The 22,184-nt window shown below is 45.4% G+C and overlaps 1 protein-coding gene across 1 annotated transcript in view; it reads left to right on the forward strand.

The window, feature by feature from the left end:
- The window catches only part of UHRF1 (ubiquitin like with PHD and ring finger domains 1), a 499,879-nt gene that overhangs the window by 319,930 nt on the left and 157,765 nt on the right, over positions 1-22,184 (forward strand). The window contains exon 12 of the mRNA XM_029614586.1: positions 7,125-7,287. Coding sequence (XP_029470446.1) covers positions 7,125-7,287 — 163 coding nt within the window. The remainder of the gene's footprint in view (positions 1-7,124; positions 7,288-22,184) is intronic.

Raw genomic sequence — 22,184 nt, forward strand, 5'->3', positions numbered from 1 at the left:
CTTTCACCTTGCGGGAGAGTGAGCTCATGGCTTTTGTTGTTTCAAATTACCTAAAGAAAACTTTTCACCATCCTTTTCGATTTTTTGGGGGGTAAATTCAGATTTGTGGGGTCCCTCTGTTCCCTCTAGTCCCCTTGTCAGATTTTTTGGCAGTTTGGTCTTTTCGCTTCCGTTCCCCCTTCCCACGGCGGTGGCGCCTCAGTGCCCGCCGGCATCAACCGCCTGCCATCGCAGTCTTAAGTCTTTCCCCTTTTTCTTTCAATCGTCATGGCCTCGTTTGGTTTCCATCGGTGCCCCCAGTGTCTGAAGACCATGTCCCTCACGGACCCCTACGAGGTGTGTCCCCTCTGGGGGCATATCACGACGTCCGGGGTTGCTGCATATGTGCCCAGATGACCCCCTAAGCGACGTCGTGTTTGGGTCGAGGAAGTCAGAGGCATTGACATCGGCAGGTCAGCTCCGTCGACGCCATCTGTGGATAGGGGTTCCGGGGACCGGTCCCTGTTTTGGTCTCTTCCAAGTTGTGTTCATCATCTACCTCGACACCGGGGAAAGACCGGGCCGAGCACTGAGGGAAGCCAAGGAAGCATTGGCACAGGTGACCCTCTCTGCATGGTGCTGGGCTTGGGAAGGAGCCCGCTCTTGCCGTGATGCCCCAGAAGCGACCCTGCAGTGAGGAGTGCCCATTCTCCATTGATGCTGGGGATCCGTAATGGTCTCCACTAGTCCTGGTGCCAGTTGCCGCTCCGAGGAATATCTGACCAACCCTCCTGCCTCCCAGGTGGTTTTGGCATTGGTAGCGTTTGAGGAGCAGTTGGATTGCTGGGCCCAGCGGGCATTGCAGGCATCAAACTGGCAGCACCAACACTGTGGGCACTTGCCCTGATGGAACCGCTGTTGGAATGGTTCAACGTACTTATTGGTGTGTTAACGACCCAGTTGGCATCTTTCTGGGAGCCATCTATGCCCAGCGGAGTACCGATGCTTCCCCTGACTGATATGGTACTTGGTTCCTCCAAAGAGAAGCTCCATTGAGGCCTGCAGCCCCCCTGTCCAGCTTTGCTGAGGCAGGCACCGGTGCCACTGATCCCCACGCTTCTGAATGAAGTCTGATCTCCAAGGGCCCCATCTCCTGTAGACTATAGTGAGGATAAGGCCACGTATGACGCCTGAGGGGATAACACTGAAGAATCCTTCCCAGAGGACTCTGAGGATCTCCCTTTGGAACAGTCTTTTCCAGAGGCCCTGATCTTTGCAGGTTTTATATGGGTGATAGCAGAGGCCATCCCTTTTCAGTTAATGACAGAAATATGCCAGGCATAAGATGCTGGAGATCTTCTAGTTCGTGGAGGCCCTAAAGAGATCGTGGCGATCCCTATGCACGAGATCTTTAGGGAGTTGTTGCTGAGGATATGGGAGCACTCCCTCACAGTACCTCCCATTAACAGGAAGGCAGATTTGAGAAGTGTCAGCTGTTATACCCATCGGTAGTGGTTGAATCTTCTCTAGAAGGCCAAGTGCTTTCAGACAAGGGCAAGGATCATAGAGCGATGGATGCTCTTGGGAGGAAAGTGTTCCAAGGGCCAATGCTTATTGCCCACATTGCCTCTTACCAGCTCTACATGAGCCAATACTTTTGCAACCTCTGGAAGCAGGTGCAAGAGGTGGCTGAGCGACTGCCTCAACAGCAGTAAGGCCCCCTCTTATCGCTGTTGCGTCAGGGCTTGGAGTGTGGAAAATACAAGATTCATTCTACCTATGATGATTTTGAGACTTTAGCGAGAGTCTGCAGTGGGAATTGGCGCCTGCAGAATGGCATAGCTGTGGGCCTCTGATCTCTGACCAGAGGTACAGGAAAGACTCGCTGACCTGCCATGCACAGGAGAAAATCTCTTCGGAGATAAGGTGAGAGATGTGGCCCAATTGTAGGATCACCATGAACCCCTCCAACAGCTCCAGCATTTCAGACCCGCCCTCCTCAGCCAGGGGGTCCGTGAGGCAGGGACAGAGGAAGTCTTTCTCTACCGCCAGAGGAAGTACTATCCTCCGGCCCCTTGCTCCTGTTCACAGAGAGCGAGCTCATGGGGTCATTCCTAGCCAAGTCCTGGCATGGGATTTTGACTGGATCATAGGGAGCATAAGCCAGCCACCTGTACCAGAGATGCTGGATCCTCCAGTCGGGGGCAGGCTACGGTTCTTTGCAGATCAGTGGCCCAGTATAACCTCAGACCAGTGGGTCTTGTCCATCATCTGTCAAGAAGTTCAGACGGGAACTGAAATCCTGGTTGTTTGAAAAGGCATATATGGTATATGGCTGAGATTAAAAATGATTCTAGAAGTTCAAATGGGAATAAACAATCTGGTGGCATGAAGAGAGGTACAAATGGCTGGAAAATGAGGTAGTGCCTTATTTTTAACTTATCATTCTTTATTTTTAATTTTATCTGTTTTAGTCCTTTTAACTATTTTAATAATAGTTTCTTTTATCCCGTTATCCATATTTTAGGTTTTATTTGTTATTACCTTTGTATGTATTTATTCTTTGTATTTTATAAAAGCTGTAAACTGTTGTGATGGCTATTCTGAACGACTGTATAGAAAATTTGATAAATAAAAATAAACCTATTGGGTATGCCACCAAATTGCCTCCACCCCCCACACCCCCCATGCCCATTTTGGGGCCAATAGTGCATCAGGAGGTACTGTTTTGGGAGCTCTCTGCCCTCTTAATGGCTAGAGCGGTCGAGCCTGTCCCACCAGGGCAAAGAGGGCAGGGAATTCTACTCCTGATACTTCCTGATTTCAAAGAGAACAGGGGGACTCTGTCCCATCCTAGAACTAAGGGCCTTGAACAGGTTTCTCAAAAAAGAAAAGTTCAAGATGGTTTCCCTGGGCACCCTGATTCCCCTCCTGCAAAAAGGGGACTGGCTATGCTCCCTTGATTTTAAAGGATGTATACACTCAGATCAAGATCTTTCCGGGTCACAGGAATTCTCAGATTTGTGGTTGGAAAACAGCATTTTCAGTACAGAATGTTGCCATTCGGGCTAGCATCTGTCCCATGTGTCTTTACAAAATGTCTGGCCATGGTGGGGGCACACCTCCATAGACTGGGAGTCCATGTTTTCCCTTACTTGGACGATTGGATGGTCAAGAGCACCTCTCAGGCAGGGGCAGTTCGGTTCTTGAGCTTGACCTTCTGGGTGTTGGAGTCGCTAGGGTTACTCAACTACTACCCGAAGTCTCATCTCAGCCTGTCACCTTAATTGAACTTCATAGGAGCCCTGCTAGACACATTTCGGGCAAAAGCCTTCCTGCCTTGATACAGGGCATCACCTTGGCATCCATAGCGGCAGTGATTCAACAGAGCCAGCAGGTTTCAGCTTCGCACATGTTGAGGCTGTTGGGCCACATGGCCGTGACCATCCATGTCACTCCCTTGGCACGTTTACACACATGCTGAGCCCACCGGACCCTGAGGGCACAGTGGTACCAGGCCACGCAGAATCTCCGTGCTCGCATCATACTTACTCCGCCTCTTTGGGATTCTTTGTCCTGGTGGTGGGCGCTCAAATTTGGAGCAGGGAATATTCTTCCAAAATTCCCCTACCCAAATTGTCCTAACCACGGATGAGTCCACCTTGTGGGGTGGGATGAGCTCATGAAGAGGGGCTTCCTACCTAGGGCTTATGGACTTCCCAGGTAGCACAGTGTCAAATCAACTTTCTGGAGCTCCGGGTGATTAGATGTGCGCTATGGCAGGGCTTCCCAAACCTGTACTGGGGACCCCACAGCCAGTCGGGTTTTCAGGATATCCACAATGAATATGCATGAGAGAACCATGGAGACTCAGAATATTTAAATTGATCTCATGCATATTCATTGTGGATACCCTGAAAACCCAACTGGCTTTTGGGTCCCCAGGACAGGTGTGGGAAGCCTGGCGCTATGGGTTTTCAGAGAATGGCTGTCCAGTAAGACTGTCCTGATACAACCAAGTTGCCATGTGGTATGTTGTCAAGCAGGGAGGCACAGGACTGTACCTTCTGTGTCAGGAAGAGGTCGGTCCTGGGACCTGACCTTCGGGATGATACTCAAGGCCATGTATCTAGCCGGAACGAAGAATATGATAGTGGGCAGGCTGAGTCGTACCTTCAGATTATATGAGTAGTCTTTGGACTAGGGGGAAGCGAAACGGATGATCTGCCTCTGGGGAAACCCAGGGGTTGACTTGTTCTCGTTACCCTGCAATAGGAAGGTGACTCAGTTCTGCTCCTTTTACAGGTTGGATGGCAAACAAGCATCAGACGCCTTTGCCTGACATTGGGGCAGGGGTCTTCTGGACCCATATCCTCAGATTCCTTTAGTCACATACTCTTTTCAAGCTTCATGAGGACAGAGAGACTATGATCCTCGTAGCCCCTCATTGGCTGAGACAGATTTGGTTTCCATTCCCTTTGGGAGTTGTCTGTCTGGAAACTGATAAGTCTGGGGACTTCCCAGACCTTATCACGCAAGATTACAGCAGGCTGCGGTATCCTAGCTTCAGGCCCTGTTGCTCACAGCCTGAATGTTGATAGGTTGATCCTGCAGTCGCTTGATTTCTCTTAGGATGTGTCTTGGGTCCTGGTAGCTTCCAGAAAGCCTTCCACTAGAAAGTCCTATGGACTGAAGTGGAGGAGATTTTCTGTGTGGTGTGAGCAGAAGGCCCTAAATACGTTCTCCTGCCCCACAAAAAAACTGCCTACCTTCTACACCTATTGGAGGTTGGCTTGAAAACCAACTCTGTTAGAGTTCATCTCAGTGCAACTGGCGCATACCACCAAGATGTAGATGGTACGACCATCTCTGCATAGCCTATGCTTTATGCAGGGCCTGCTTCAATTGAAGCCTTCCCTAAGGCGGCTTGCTGTCTTGGGACCTCAACATGGAGTTAGCTCAGCAGATGAAACTCCTTTTGAGCCACTGCGCTCCTGTGACCTGAAGTATCAATCCATGGTGAGACCACACCTTGAATTCTGTGTACAATTCTGGTCGCCGCATCTCAAAGATATAGTTGCAATGGAGAAGGTACAGAGAAGGGCAACCAAAATGATAAAGGGGGATGGAACAGCTCCCCTATGAGGAAAGGCTGAAGAGGTTAGGGCTGTTTAGCTTGGAGAAGAGACGGCTGAGGGGGGATATGATAGAGGTCTTGAAGGAGTAGATGTGAATCGGTTATTTACACTTTTAAATAATAGACTTTCAAATAATAAAAAAAGAAGGGGCATTCCATGAAGTTAGCAAGTAGCACATTTAAGACTAATCAGAGGAAATTTTTTTTCACTCAATGCACAATTAAGCTCTGGAATTTGTTGCCAGAGGATGTGGTTAGTGCAGTTAGTGGTGCTGGGTTCAAAAAAGGTTTGGATAAGTTCTTGGAGGAGAAATCCATTAACTGCTATTAATCAAGTTTACTTAGGGAATAGCCACTGCTATTAATTGCATCAGTAGCATGGGATCTTCTTAGTGTTTGGGTAATTGCCAGGTTCTTGTGGCCTGATTTGGCCTCTGTTGGAAACAGGATGCTGGGCTTGATGGACCCTTGGTCTGACCCGGCATGGCAATTTCTTATGTTCTTATGTATCTGACCTGGAAGGTCATATTTTTGGTGGTGGACACTTCAGCACGCAGGGTAAGCAAGCTCCAGACCTTAGTGACTTATCCACATTATACCAAATTATATCATGATAGGGTGCATACGCAAGACCACCCTAGGTTCCTGCCTAAGATAGTGACAGATTTCCTTTTTAACCAGTCAATCCTCCTGTCAACACTTTCCCAGTTTCCATTTGCACCAAGGCAAACAAGCCCTGCACAGTTTGGAATGCCAGAGAGCCTTAGCCTTCTATCTGGAGTGGACAGAAGCCCTTACAGTCCACCCAACTCTTAATTTCCTTTGATAGAAGTAGATTGGGAATTGCAGTTGCCAAACAGACATTATCCAATTTGCTAGCAGACTGCATCTCCTGTTATGCCCAAGTGGGACTGTAACTTGGGGGTCATGTCAAGGCTCATTTTGTCAGAGCCATGGCAATGTCGGTGGCCTACTTGCAAGCAGTTCCCATGGAGGACATCTGCAGGGCTGCAACATGGAGTTCTCACCACACATTCACATCTCACTACTGTCTGGATAGAGATGGCCAACGTGACAGGTTCGGCCAGTCTGTCCTTCAGAATCTCTTTGAGGTGTAAAACCTAACTCTGCCTGCCTAGAGGGCCCATTGTTTGGGATCAGGCTGTCTCCACCTCTGTTACCAACAACAGTATGGAGGTTGTGCCTGTTGGCACCTGGTTGATGCTTGTTGGTTCCCTTTTGTATTGGGGAGCAGCCTGTAGCTAGGGATTCACCCATGTGAGGACTACCATCCTGCTTGTCCTAGGAGAAAGCAGAGTTGGTTACCTGTAACAGGTGTTCTTCTAGGACAGCAGGATGTCACTCCTCATGAAACCCGCCTGCCATCCTGCGGAGTTCGGTTTCTTCTATTTTGTTTTTTGTTGTAATTCTATGTTACGAGACTGAAGAGGCCTGGTGGATTAGGGCACGCTGGGAATGCTCAGTATGCTCAAAGTTCCAGAAACTTTGACATAAGTTTTCTGTTCCTAGCTCCATCTGATGTCACGTATGTGTGTGAGGACTATCATCCTGCTGTCCTAGGAGGACACCTGTTACAGGTAAGCAACTCTATCTTTTCTACTGTACTTATGATTTTATGATCCTCTATCATATTCCCTCTTGGCTGCCTTTTTTTTCAAGCTGAAAAGCCCTAACCTGTTTAGCCTTTCCTCATAAGAGAGCTAATCCGTTTTTTGAAATCATTTTTGTTGCCCTTCTCTGTACCTTTTCTAATTCACTATATTCATATATGAATTTTGGGGTAGTGTAATATTTTATGCAGGTACTTTCCTCCTTCCATTGTTAAGCATAACAAAGCTCACAAATATCACTGGCAGTTCTTTGCATGTTCCTTGTAATTGCTACATTTATAAATGGTTTAAGTAAACACTTGGCTCATGTCAGTGGTGTCATTTGGGCTCTAGCCTAATTCACATCTCCCAAACTTACAGCACTTGTTTCTCTCTAGAGCTCTTGCACTGAATTGTAACGCACCCATTAATGATAAAGATGGAGCCACTGCCAAGGACTGGAGAGCTGGAAAGCCTGTCAGAGTGGTACGAAATGCCAAGGGGCGAAAACACAGCAAGTACTCTCCTGAAGATGGAAATCGATATGACGGGATCTACAAGGTAGATTCACTTTTTCAGGATGGATTGGAATAGTTCATTAGTGTGTTGAATGAGTAAAATCTTAGTTTTTCTATGATAAAATGTAGTTTCCTAGCATGTAGACGGATGGACTCAGGATCAGTAGATTATGCTCCCCTGCCAGCAGACGGAGCAAGCTGACGTCACAGTATATATACTCCTGCAGTGACACCAGCCTGCCAGTATTCTCCGTCCTCGGCAGATGGTGGACGTGCATCTCCCGAAGGGGATTGCTTTAGATTTTGGAAGGAGAATTTAACCTAGAAAAAAGAAAATCCCTCACTCCTGCAATAATACCAAATGCTCCCTCCCCCAGTTGAGAGTTCCTGAGGTGATTTCTGTAGTCCCTTAGAGGTGTGCCCTTGATCTGGTAGCTGGGGTTCCCGGTGTGGACTTAGCTGATTGTACAGCTTAAAGGCAGTGGCTGCAGGAGACTGAGCATGGTGATGACTGCACATGCTCTCTCCCCCCACAGCAGGAGACTATCTCTATACTCAGCAGGTAAGGGCCGAGCTCGGGTAAGTTTAAAAAAAAAAAAAAAAAAAAAAAAAAAAAGCTTGTAAAGGCAGCACGCCATTCCGACTTTTGTTCTTGCTCCCATGGGAGTTAGGTGAATTGGACAGCCTAATAGGTTGAGCAGCCTCTGTGGATTAGGTTCCACAGTTAGTCTCTTTGCCCGTATGCCTCGTGGTAGGCCGTGGCGGCACATTCGTGCGCTTCTGTGTGTGCCATAGTGCCCTCTACAGGACATTGGTGTGCACAGTGTGTCGGCTCTGCGCATTCGTTGTGCACGCTCAGTTTTAGGTGCATCTTTTGTGTGCACAAATTTCTAAGTGCTAGTAGTGTGCCCAGACCTTGACGCACAGTTTGTGCGTGTGTTTTTTTGCGGTGCTTGCTTTTGGGGCACCTAGATTTTTTTGTGCATAAATTTTGTGCGCTTGAATTTTTCAGTGCAAGCTGGTTGGACACACATTTTCTGTTGCCTGTCACTGATGACGCCCCTGAGCAGGAAACCTAAACGCTTTTCTCTCTGGGTTGCCTGTTATCAGATAAGATGCCCAAATGTGTCCTCTAACCTGTCAGTGCCTTTTAGAGCTTCAGGGAGAGTTGTCTTCCTCTAATTTTGCTAAGCCTGGATCCTCCCAGCCCTGATGATAGTCTGGTTAAGGATGTGTCTGGAGGGTACGCTGGATCTTGGAGCAGCAGCAGCGCATGGTTCGGAGAGAGGTATCTTTAAAGGATACTAATGATGCATTAGAATTAGACCTCACTGTCGGGATGCATTAGAATTAGGGCATCCCGACAGTGAGGTTCCAATAATTAGAAAAGTAGTCCAAGTGCCTGTAACTAAAAACTCACCTGAGCTAAAAAATTCTAACTTATCCCTATCAATTAAAAAGCAGAATAAAAATACAATCAAAAAACAAACTTTGAAATGTTTGTATGCTAATGCCAGAAGTCTAAGAAGTAAGATGGGAGAATTAGAATGTATAGCAGTGAATGATGACATAGACTTAATTGGCATCTCAGAGACATGGTGGAAAGAGGATAACCAATGGGACAGTGCTATACCGGGGTACAAATTATATCGCAATGACAGAGAGGAGCAGTCGGGAGGAGGTGTGGCGCTTTATGTCCGGGATGGCATAGAGTCCAACAGGATAAACATCCTGCATGAGACTAAACACAAAATTGAATCTTTATGGGTAGAAATCCCTTGTGTATCAGGGAAGACTACAGTGATAGGGGTATACTACCGTCCACCTGGTCAAGATGGTGAGATGGACAGTGAAATGCTAAGAGAAATTAGGGAAGCTAACCAAATTGGTAGTGCAGTAATAATGGGAGACTTCAATTACCCCAATATAGACTGGGTAAATGTATCATCGGGTCACGCTAGAGAGATAACGTTCCTGGATGGAATAAATGATAGCTTTATGGAGCAATTGGTTCAGGAACCGACGAGAGAGGGAGCAATTTTAGATCTAATTCTCAGTGGAGCACAGGACTTTGTGAGAGAGGTAACGGTGGTGGGGCCGCTTGGCAATAGTGATCATATGATCAAATTTGATTTAATGACTGGAAAAGGAACAGTGTGCAAATCCAAGGCTCTCGTGCTAAACTTTCAAAAGGGAAACTTTGATATAATGAGAAAAATTGTTAGAAAAAAACTGAAAGGAGCAGCTACAAAAGTAAAAAATGTCCAAGAGGCGTGGTCATTGTTAAAAAATACCATTCTAGAAGCACAGTCCAGATGTATTCCACACATTAAGAAAGGTGGAAAGAAGGCAAAACGATTACCGGCATGGTTAAAAGGGGAGGTGAAAGAAGCTATTTTAGCCAAAAGATCTTCATTCAAAAATTGGAAGAAGGATCCAACAGAAGAAAATAGGATAAAGCATAAACATTGGCAAGTTAAATGTAAGACATTGATAAGACAGGCTAAGAGAGAATTTGAAAAGAAGTTGGCTGTAGAGGCAAAAACTCACAGTAAAAACTTTTTTAAATATATCCGAAGCAGAAAGCCTGTGAGGGAGTCAGTTAGACCGTTAGATGATCGAGGGGTTAAAGGGGCACTTAGAGAAGATAAGGCCATCGCGGAAAGATTAAATGATTTCTTTGCTTCGGTGTTTACTGAAGAGGATGTTGGGGAGGTACCCGTAATGGAGAAGGTTTTCATGGGTAATGATTCAGATGGACTGAATCAAATCACGGTGAACCTAGAAGATGTGGTAGGCCTGATTGACAAACTGAAGAGTAGTAAATCACCTGGACCGGATGGTATACACCCCAGAGTTCTGAAGGAACTAAAAAATAAAATTTCAGACCTATTAGTAAAAATTTGTAACTTATCATTAAAATCATCCATTGTACCTGAAGACTGGAGGATAGCAAATGTAACCTCAATATTTAAAAAGGGCTCCAGGGGCGATCCGGGAAACTACAGACCGGTTAGCCTGACTTCAGTGCCAGGAAAAATAGTGGAAAGTGTTCTAAACATCAAAATCACAGAACATATAGAAAGACATGGTTTAATGGAACAAAGTCAGCATGGCTTTACCCAGGGCAAGTCTTGCCTCACAAATCTGCTTCACTTTTTTGAAGGAGTTAATAAACATGTGGATAAAGGTGAACCGGTAGATATAGTATACTTGGATTTTCAGAAGGCGTTTGACAAAGTTCCTCATGAGAGGCTTCTAGGAAAAGTAAAAAGTCATGGGATAGGTGGCGATGTCCTTTCGTGGATTGCAAACTGGCTAAAAGACAGGAAACAGAGAGTAGGATTAAATGGGCAATTTTCTCAGTGGAAGGGAGTGGACAGTGGAGTGCCTCAGGGATCTGTATTGGGACCTTTTTCAATATATTTATAAATGATCTGGAAAGAAATACGAGTGAGATAATCAAATTTGCAGATGACACAAAATTGTTCAGAGTAGTTAAATCACAAGCAGATTATGATAAATTGCAGGAAGACCTTGTGAGATTGGAAAATTGGGCATCCAAATGGCAGATGAAATTTAATGTGGAAAAGTGCAAGTGATGCATATAGGGAAAAATAACCCATGCTATAATTACAGAATGTTGGGTTCCATATTAGGTGCTACAACCCAAGAAAGAGATCTAGGTGTCATAGTAGATAACACATTGAAATCGTCGGTACAGTGTGCTGCGGCAGTCAAAAAAGCAAACAGAATGTTGGGAATTATTAGAAAGGGAATGGTGAATAAAACGGAAAATGTCATAATGCCTCTGTATCGCTCCATGGTGAGACCGCACCTTGAATACTGTGTACAATTCTGGTCGCCGCATCTCAAAAAAGATATAATTGCGATGGAGAAGGTACAGAGAAGGGCTACCAAAATAAGGGGAATGGAACAACTCCCCTATGAGGAAAGATTAAAGAGGTTAGGACTTTTCAGCTTGGAGAAGACGACTGAGGGGGGGATATGATAGAGATGTTTAAAATCATGAGAGGTCTAGAACCGGTAGATGTGAATCGGTTATTTACTCTTTTGGATAGTAGAAAGACTAGGGGGCACTCCATGAAGTTAGCATGGGGCACATTTAAAACTAATCGGAGAAAGTTCTTTTTTACTCAACGCACAATTAAACTCTGGAATTTGTTGCCAGAGGATGTGGTTAGTGCAGTTAGTATAGCTGTGTTTAAAAAAGGATTGGATAAGTTCTTGGAGGAGAAGTCCATTACCTGCTATTAAGTTCGCTTAGAGAATAGCCACTGCCATTAGCAATGGTAACATGGAATAGACTTAGTTTTTGGGTACTTGCCAGGTTCTTATGGCCTGGATTGGCCACTGTTGGAAACAGGATGCTGGGTTTGATGGACCCTTGGTCTGACCCAGTATGGCATTTTCTTATGTTCTTATGGTTCCTTCGCAGGTGATGGCGGTTTAGTGGGCCCCCTCTCCAGTCACTTCTGGGTTTGGCCTGGATCTGGCTGCTTTTTCTTAGGTGGAGTGTTTTTATGGTTTGCAATCCTTTCTTCAGGCATAGTATACCTCCACTTCGCCCACTCCCTGTCAGGTCAGACCCTCAGCCAGTGGTCCTTCCCTCTTCCAGTCCTGTGTTTAGGCGCAGGAGCAAACCTTTGTTTGCTGTGGGTAATCCCGACAGGAACCCAGATGGCACTGATGAAGCAGATCCTGATTCCCTGGAAGATGGGAAAATTCTTGTGGGATTGGAACCATCAGAATATGTTGCAGTTATTTCATAGAGATGAACTGCCTGCCCTGGTTTCCCAGACCTTGAAGATGCTGGGTGTTCCTGGTGCAGATTCCATATCTGAACCGAAGAAGAATCCCATCTTGGTTTCCTTGCGTAAAGCCTTTTGTTTTTTGTCTGTTATGATAGTCATTCAGGAATTGATCTTGAATGGGGAGCTCCAGAGGCAACTTTCAAAGGGAGTCAAAACTGGAAGACCTGTACTCCCTGGATCCAGTGGTGAAGGGAGCATTTACGTTTTTCTAAAGTGGATGCGCTGTGCTGTCTCTTAGTGGGTGACTATCCCTGTAGAGGGAGGAGTGACCCTCAAGGATGTGCCTGAAAGGCAGATAGAGGCTATTCCTAAGCAAGCCTTTGAAGAAGTGGCAATGACTTTACAGATAGCTTCTTGTTGCGTCTTAGTGGCACGATCTTGTCTGCTTCTCTCTCAGGAAGTTGATGATTCTGGAGTTAATTTGAGTGGTTATGGAACCTGCTGCCGCCTTTTTAGCTGATGTGGGCTGAGATTTGGTCTGTACCTCGGCCAGAGGAGTGACTTTGGTAACGGCCAGGCATCAACTATCATTGCAATGTTAGTCATCTGACGTAGCCTCCAAAGCTAATCTTATAAAAATGCCCTTTAAAGGCTTGCTCTTATTTGGGGAAGAGTTGGAGAAATTGGCCAGTAAGTGGGGGCGAATAGTCATATGCTCGGTTGCCGGAGGGTAAGAAGCAGTTGCAGTGCCCCTTTGGTAGAGGGGTAATCTCTGGGGTTCCAAGCGTTTTTGACCCTACAGAGGGTCAACCTTTCAGAGGACTTGGTCTTTCGTTAGGTCTGTCTTTTTGTCCCAGACAGCCCGAGAGAGGAGCGGGCTTGGGTGGCTGATCCTCCCAAACTTCCCAATAAAGGTTTGCCGACCTTCTTTCGGGGACAAGAGAGGAGAGGGTGACTCCTCTCTTTTATCAGAGGTAGGTTGAGATTACATTGGATCACTGGGTACTGGAGGTGATAAGAGAAGGATATGCACTGGAATTTCGCAGTATTCCTCAGGATGTGTTTATGGTTTCGTCTTGCCACTCACCGCAGAAGCAGCAGGCAGTGGAATCTACACTCTGGTTGAGGGCTGTGGTTCTGGTGCTTGTCTCAAAGTATGGGGCGATATTCCATTTATTTTGTTGTGCCCAAGAAGGGGAGGGCTCATTTCGTCCCATCCTGGATCTCAAGTGTCAACAGTCATTTGAGGGTGACTCATTTTTTGCATGGAAACTTTACTCACTGTGATAATGGCCATGCAGTGGGGAGTTTCTGACTTCCTTGGACCTATCCGAGGCCTACCATCATATTCCCATCTGTTTGGAACACCAACGTTTTCCCCATTTTGCGGTACTTGGTCGCCATTATCAGTTTTGGGTGCTGCCTTTTAGAACATAAAAAATTGCCATGCTGGGTCAGACCAAGGGTCCATCAAGCCCAGCATCCTGTTTCCAACAGAGGCTAAACCAGGCCACAAGAACCTGGCAATTACCCAAACACCAAGAAGATCCCATACTACTGATGCAATTAATAGCAGTGGCTATTCCCTAAGTAAACTTGATTAATAGCAGTTAATGGAATTCTCCTCCAAGAACTTATCCAAACCTTTTTTGAACCCAGCACCACTAATTGCACTAATCACATCCTCTGGCAACAAATTCCAGAGCTTAATTGTGCGTTGAGTGAAAAAGAATTTTCTCCGATTAGTCTTAAATGTTCTACTTGCTAACTTCATGGAATGCCCTCTTTTCCTTCTATTTCCCGTCGATAGCAGGGCTGAATTAGCCATGCTGTCTGGGAATGTGCACGTGACCAGAGTAGGCGGAGATTTTCTTAGGTAGTAACAGAGTTGTAACTCTGTACGGCTGCGCGGTCGTCCTCCCGTGCGATTCTGTTTTCTCCTCAGTCTCTTTTTTTCCGTGAGCCGATAGCATGCAGGGGTTTTTTCTCTCCTCGTCTCGCAATTTTTTCAGATTTTTTTGGATCTTTTCGGATTTTTTGGCAGTGATGGCTCCTAAGCAGTCAGGTTTTAAATACTGCCAATGTGGGAAAGTTATGTCCTTAACAGACGGACATAACTACTTTTATATATGCCTGGGCCTGGACCACTACCAAGCCTCATGTTGAGACTGTGGTCGTATGTCCCCCCGGGCCCAGAGGCAACACGTGGCGAAATTAGCGCATTTATGGGTGCCTTCCACCCAATCTTTGCCGAGAACAGCAAAAAAACACAAGAAGACGCCAACCAAGAGAGCAGTTTCGTTAGAGCCGGGGGACCATCTTTAGCGCTGGTCAAAGCGCCACGGCTAGGTTTGGTAAACCGCCAGAGCCGGGGAAACATAAGAACATAAGAAAATGCCATACTGGGTCAGACCAAGGGTCCATCAAGCCCAGCATCCTGTTTCCAACAGTGGCCAATCCAGGCCATAAGAACCTGGCAAGTACCCAAAAACTAAGTCTATTCCATGTAACCATTGCTAATGGCAGTGGCTATTCTCTAAGTGAACCTAATAGCAGGTAATGGACTTCTCCTCCAAGAACTTATCCAATCCTTTTTTAAACACAGCTATACTACCTGCACGAACCACATTCTCTGGCAACAAATTCCAGAGTTTAATTGTGCGTTGAGTAAAAAAGAACTTTCTCCGATTAGTTTTAAATGTGCCCCATGCTAACTTCAGCGCCGTATCATAAGAACATAAGAACATAAGAACATAAGAAAATGTGCCCCATGCTAACTTCATGGAGTTGAGGCCTCGACTCCTCTTCCTCTCAGACCCCTTCATGAGACTATTGGAATGCAGGGACCTGTTCCCTTTTACCCCTGCTCCTTGGCGTCTAAGACATCTGAGCATGTGAAGTCAAAGCATCCAAAAATAGATGCACAACGCATAGAAGCATACGGAGCGCCGAAAGGGTTAGATGCATCTGACATGCGGCGCATCTTCGCATGGGAAGCGGACGAAGCCCTTGACGCCGGCGAAGGACACGACATATTTCTCACTCCATGCTCAAACACCGATGCACACGACGCTTTATTCGAAGGGGCAGAAACAACACCTAAAGAAGACAGAACACATACTTAAAAGCTCCTTCTACTCACTCAGGAATGTCGAGTCATACTGTCGCATCAAAACGACCAAATGCAGACTCCGATGTGGAAGTAGAGCTCCTCTCGGATTCTGAGTCCTCTAGATCACCTTCACTCAGTGGGGGGTTCTGTCTCTGATTGGTCATCAGCATCCTGTAGTAGACCACATTCCCCTCAAATTGAGGCGCCTCTGCCAAAACGTCATAAGTCATCGACAACGCCTCGAGACTTTCTTTTAGCGGCACTTCCTCAGACACCAATTCCATCACAGCCACAACCAGAACATCTAACATCCAAAGCCATGCTACAGATTTCACAAGCGTTGAATACATTTTTTCAGGATCTGCAGTCTGCGCACCCCTAGCCTCCAAGTGCGTCTCCTCAACCTGAGGAGTCCTCTAGATCGCCTTCACTCAGTGGGGGTTCTATTTCGGATCAGTTCTATCTCATGCTACAGATTTCACTGGCAGATTTCGCTGGCATGACAGTCCTACACAACCGACTCAGCCGCCCATTTCATCTCCAATTCCAATTCGTCCAGATAGCCGAGATTCTCAGTGGACAACATCTTCACCAAGTTCTTCCACTGGCATGCCTTCTGATCCTCCGGAAGGTCTGCCAGAACCTTATTCCCCACCAGAAGATCTGTTCTACACAAAATTCATAGACATAGACAGGGAAGGTACCAGATCCCAGGTCAGAAGATCTTGGAATACTAAAAATTTTCAATATGCCACCAGAACTAATAGCTCTGCCCCCTCATTTGGTTTTGGATGCAGTGCTTCACAAAATGTGGGAGAAACCTTTTTCCACTGTAGCCGCATCTAGAAAAACAGACCTTAAATACCGAATGTGGAATTCAACAATCTATGATTCTGCCCAGTTGCCTCACAACTCTATTGTTGTTGAGTCTACACTGTCAAAAGCAAAGCTTCATGCCAACTCACCCTCAGGGAAGGACCATAAGTCTATGGATGACTTCGGCCATAAAGTTTACCATTCCACGATGTTAACAACCGAAATTCAACATCATCAATTTTATATAATCCAATACTTGTTTGAATGTCTTCAGAAATTGCGGCCTATCTGTTTAGCCTCGGATAACACCTTACCCCACAGCCCTTCACAGACATGGAAGAAGGTCTTCATCATTTGCTCAGGTCTGTTTACGAGTCCATTGAGTCTTCCGCAAGATCTTCTGCGACTGCTATAGTGGCCCGATGAATGGCTAGGTTAAGAGCAAGCGCAATTCGGGAAGACGTTCATGACAAGTTGGCCCATATACCCTACATGGGGGACAACTTGTTTGGAGATAAATTTGGAGAAACTGTAACACATCTAAAAGAACAAAGTACTGCTGTACTATCCCTCACATCTCCAACCGATCCTCATACATCCTCCAGAAAATTGTACCCTTCTTTTAGGAGAAAATCCTATCCAAGGGCACCTTTCAAACCCTTTAATACTTACTGTTCACAGCACTATACTCAACAAAGATTCCAGCCTCAGCCTCACCAATCACGTGAACGCTCTCGTCAACAGTGACCACAAAAGCAAGGAACAGCAGCTCCTCAGAATCAGGCACCAGCTTTTTGAGCTATCTCGAGCCACCTCCACCACCATTCATAGGAGGTCGCCTACAACATTTCTATACCAATTGGGAAACGATCACCACAGATCGTTGGGTGCTAGATTTTATCAGAGAAGGCTATTGACTAAATTTTATGAATCTTCTCTCCAAAGTACATCGACCCATTCACCATATCTCCTGGAAGAAATAAAGAATCTACAGATCCAAAGATCCATTCAAGAAATTCCACCGTCACAACAAAACAGGGATTCTACTCCCATTATTTTCTCATTCCAAAAAGGTCCGGGGGCCTTCGTCCCATCTTAGATTTATGGAACCTCAACAAGCACATCTAAAAGGAAAAGTTCAAGATGACCTCTCTCAAGAGCATCCTACCCTCCTACAACCCAACGACTGTCTATGTTCCATAGACCTGAAGGATGCTTACTCCTATATACCCATGCACCCTTCTTCATGGTGCAACCTTTGTTTTTGAGCTCTAAACAGGCATTATCAATTCAAGGTTCTACCCTTTGGCCTGTCTTCAGCCCTGAGAGTATTCACGAAATGTTTAGCGGTGGTGGTGGCTCACCTCAGACAACTATCTATCCAGATCTTTCTCTATCTGGACAACTGGCTATTAGTGGCCTCAGATCAGATCACTCTACGAGCACAGACTGTGCAAACAATCAACTATCTTCAGACATTAGGTTTCCTAATAAATTATGAGAAATCAAATCTGCAACCAACCCAAACACTGCAGTTCATTGGAGCCCTCATCAACACAGTGCGGGAAAGAGCCTACCTTCCACAAGACAGGATTCAAACTCTCTCCTACCTAGCACAAAGGTTATGCAATCAATGTCAGGCATCGGCGCGTCAAGTCCTCCAACTACTAGGTCACATGGCGGCATCTATCCATGTGGTTCCCTACACGAGACTACACATGCACCGTTTTCAATGGGGACTCAAAACTCCATGGTCACAATTCCTGCATCCCCTCTCCTCCAGAATAAAACTGATGCGCACCAACCTGTGCTCAGGAGCTCCTTTTCGGTTACCTCCACATCAGCTAACACTCACAACGGATGCCTCCAGGAAAGGATGGGGAGCCCATTTGACCGATCTGAAAACTCAAGGTCTCTGGTCTTCCCAAGAGTCTACATACCAGATCAACCTCCTGGAACTTCGTGCAATCTGGAAAGCACTACAATCATTCTCGTCTCAAGTTCAGGGGAAGCGCCTCATAGTGTACACAGACAACCTAGTCTCCATGTTCTACATAAATAAGAAGGGTCAAGTTGGTGGATAGTCTGTCGAAGCTCTTTGAATACTACTTTGGGCGAACAAAGTATCGCTTCAAGCCACTTACCTGTCAGGTTTGGACAATATCACAGCGGATTGCCTGAGCAGGGTTTTTCACCCACACAGATGGACTCTAAATTGGGAGGTAGCTCTGAACATTTTTTAACGCTGGGGCTTCCCGATAATCGATCTCTTTGCCACTGAAAACAATCGACAAACGCAAACCTTTTGCTCCATCTACCCCAGCAGACTTTATGCTCCAGATGCCTTCCTCATTCCATGGACGGAGGGCTTGCTATACGCCTACCTTCCCATTCCACTAATATCAAGGACAATGCAGAAATGTATTCAAGACATAGCAACATGATTCTCGTAGCTCCAGCATGGCTGAGACAACCATGGTATCCGTATCTCATTCAACTTTCCATATGCCCACAAATTCCATTGGGAAACCACCAAATGTCACTAACGCAGGATGAAGGTTCCCTCCACTATCCATCTCTCCATCTAACGGCATGGAGGTTGAACAGCAAATATTGAATCACCTGGGCCTTTCTTCACAACTGGAGGATATACTTATTTCGTCCAGAAAGCCTTCCACCAGACGTAACTACGCAGGGAAATGGCATCGTTACATGGAAACTGGATCCTTTCTCATCTACGGTTACACAATTGCTGGAATACCTCCATACACTCTACCAAGCTGGTCTAGCGACCATTTCAGTTCGAGCATGTATCAGTGCCATTGCAGCTTTTCATCACTCTCATAATGGCTTTCCCATTTCTAATCCTCCCTTGATGTCCAGATTCATGCGAGGGATGCTACATCAACGTCCACCGGTGACAAAGCCACCTGTACCATGGGATCTGAACGTCATCCTAGAACAACTAATGGTGTCTCCCTTTGAACTTTTAGACTCGTGTCACATAAAATACCTAACCTGGAAGACTGTTTTCCTAGTGGCTGTTACATCGGCAAGGAGGGTCAGTGAGCTGCAAGCCTTGGTTCACTATTCCCCTTTATTTAGAATTTTACCACAACAAGGTCACTCTTCGGCATCATCCTGCTTTCCTCCCCAAGGTGGTATCGGCATTTCACATTAATCAGACCATTACTCTACCAATCTTCAAGCCTAAGCCTCATCATAATGACGAGACAAACTTCTACACTCGCTAGACTATAAAAGAGCATTAGCTTATTATAAATGGAGAACTCATTCTCCATCCAGACCTTCTCAACTGTTCCTATCCTTCAATCCGAATACCCTGAGCCAATCCGTCTCGAAAAGAACCATAGCGGATTGGTTATCCCAATGCATTGAATTCTGTTATAACAATCGTTCCACTAAATTAAACGGAAAGCCTAAAATGCACCGGATATGCACCACAGCAGCTTCAGTTGCCCATTTACGAGAGGTTCTGCTATTGGACATATGCAAAGCGGCAACTTGGTCTTCCCTTCATACCTTCACATCGCACTACTGTATTGAAAAACAAGCATCTTCGGATGCAGCACTGGGTTCTGCGGTCTTGTCAACTCTTGGTAATTGATGAGACTGTCTACTCTGCCAAAGGGTTGGTGTCCTGAACTTAACAGCCATACTACCCGGACACAACCCGGGAGCTTGGGACTCCCAGACAGCATGGCTAATTCAGCCCTGCTATCGACAGGAAAAAGCAAGTTTGTTTACCGTAAATGGTGTTTCCGTAGATAGGATGAATTTAGCCATGCGATCCCTCCCACCTCCCTGGACAGTCTAATAATACTCAACTTCTTTTACCATACACTTCGCTTGGCTACAAAGACTGAGGAGAAAATGGAATCGCGCGGGAAGACAACCACGCAGACGTACAGAGTAAAAACTCTGTCCCTGCCTAAGAAAAACTCCACCTACTCTGGTCACGTGCACGTTACCAGACAGCATGGCTAATTCATCCTGCTATCTACGGAAACACCGTTTATGGTAAGCAAACTTGCTTTTATCCGAAAGTGTAAATAATCGATTCACATCTACTTGTTCAAGATCTCTAATGATCTTAAAGACCTCTATCATATCCCCCCTCTGCCGTCTCTTCTCCAAGCTGAACAACCCTAACCTCTTCAGCCTTTCCTCATAGGGGAGCTGTTCCATTCCCTTTATCATTTTGGTTGCCCTTCTCTGTACCTTCATCGCAACTATATCTTTTTTTGAGATGCAGTGACCAGAATTGTACACAGTATTCAAGGTGCGGTCTCACCATGGAATGAGACAGAGGCATTATGACATTTTCCATTTTATTAACCATTCCCTTCCTAATAATTCCTAACATTCTGTTTGCTTTTTTGACTGCTGCAGCACACTGAGCTGACTATTTTAAAGTATTATCCACTATGATGACTAGATCTTTTTCCTGGGTGGTAGTTTCTAATATGGAATCTAACATCGTGTAACTACAGCAAGGGTATTTTTCCCTATGTGCAACACCTTGCACTTGTCCACATTAAATTTCATCTGCCATTTGGATGCCCAATCTTCCAGTCTTGCAAGGTCCTCCTGTAATGTATCACAATCCACTTGTGATTTAACTACACTGAATAATTTTGTATCATCCGCAAATTTGATAACCTCACTCGTATTCGTTTCCAGATCATTTATATATATATATAGATATATAGATATATATTGAAAAGCACCGGTCCAAGTACACATCCCTGAGGCACTCCATTGTTTACCCTTTTCCACTGAGAAAATTGACCATTTAATCCTACTCTGTTTCCTTTCTTTTAACCAGTTTGTAATCCATGAAAGATTGCCTCCTATCCCATGACTTTTTAGTTTTCTTAGAAGCCTCTCATGAGGGACTTTGTCAAATGCCTTCTGAAAATCCAAATACATTACATCTATCGGTTCACCTTTATCCACATGTCTATTAACCCCTTCAAAAAAGTGAAGCAGATTTGTGAGGCAAGACTTGCCTTGGGTAGATCCATGTTGACTGTGTTCCATTAAATCTTGTCTTTCTATATGCTCTACGATTTTGATCCTGAGAATAGTTTCCACTATTGCTCCCGGCACTGAAGTCAGGCTCACTGGTCTATAGTTAACCGGATCACCCCTGGAGCCCTTTTTAAAAATTGGGGTTACATTGGCCACCCTCCAGTCTTTAGGTACAATGGATGATTTTAATGATAGTTTACAAATTTTAACTAAACAGATCAGAAATTTCATTTTTTAGTTCCTTTAGTACAATAGGATGTATACCATCTGGTCCAGGTGATTTGCTACTGTCAATCTGGCCTACTAAATCTTCCAGGTTCACAGTGATTTGGTTCAGTTTTTCTGACTCATCACCCTTGAAAACAATCTCCGGAACTGGTATCTCCCCAACATCCTCATGAGTGGAAGCAAAGAATTAATTTAGTCTTTCTGCAATGGCCGTTTCTTTCCTAAGAGCCCCTTTAACCCCTCGGTCATCTAATGGTCCAACAGACTCCCTCACAGGTTTCTTGCTTCAGATGTATTTAAAAATGTGTTTGAGTTTTTGCCTCTACGGCCAACTTCATTTCAAATTCTCTCTGCGCCTGTCTTATCAATATTTTACACTTAACTTGACAAAGCTTATGTTTTATCCTATTTTCTTCAGATGGATCCTTCCAATTTTTGAAAGATTTTTTTTTGGCTAAAATTGCCTCTTTCACCTCACCTTTTAACCATGACGGTAATCGTTTTGCCTTCCTTCCACCTTCCTTAATGCATGGAATACATCTGGACTGCGCCTCTAGGATTGTATTTTTAAACAATGTCCATGCCTGTTGAACACTTTTAACCTTTGCAGCTGCACCTTTCATTTTTTTTCTATTTTCCTCATTTTATCAAAGTTTCCCTTTTGGTCTAGCTACCGCTCCCAGAACTTTGTCCAAGGTCATGGTGGTAGTAGCGATGGGGTCCTGGTACACCCGTATTTGGATGACTAGCCAAGTCTCAGGAAGAGCGCTGCTGGATTACCCCCAAGGTGATCTTCCTTGTTGCAGGAGCTTGGTTGGGTGGTGAACCTGGCCAAGAGCAGTCTTCAGCCATCTGAGATGCTGGAAAATCTGGGTGACTGGTTCGACACGAGGCAGGACAAGGTTTTCCTGCCAGAAGTTCGGATTCAGAAATTGATGTAACAAGGGTGTTAGT

Source organism: Rhinatrema bivittatum, chromosome 8 (assembly GCF_901001135.1).
Source record: "Rhinatrema bivittatum chromosome 8, aRhiBiv1.1, whole genome shotgun sequence".
In the NCBI taxonomy this organism is placed as follows: Eukaryota; Metazoa; Chordata; class Amphibia; order Gymnophiona; family Rhinatrematidae; genus Rhinatrema; species Rhinatrema bivittatum.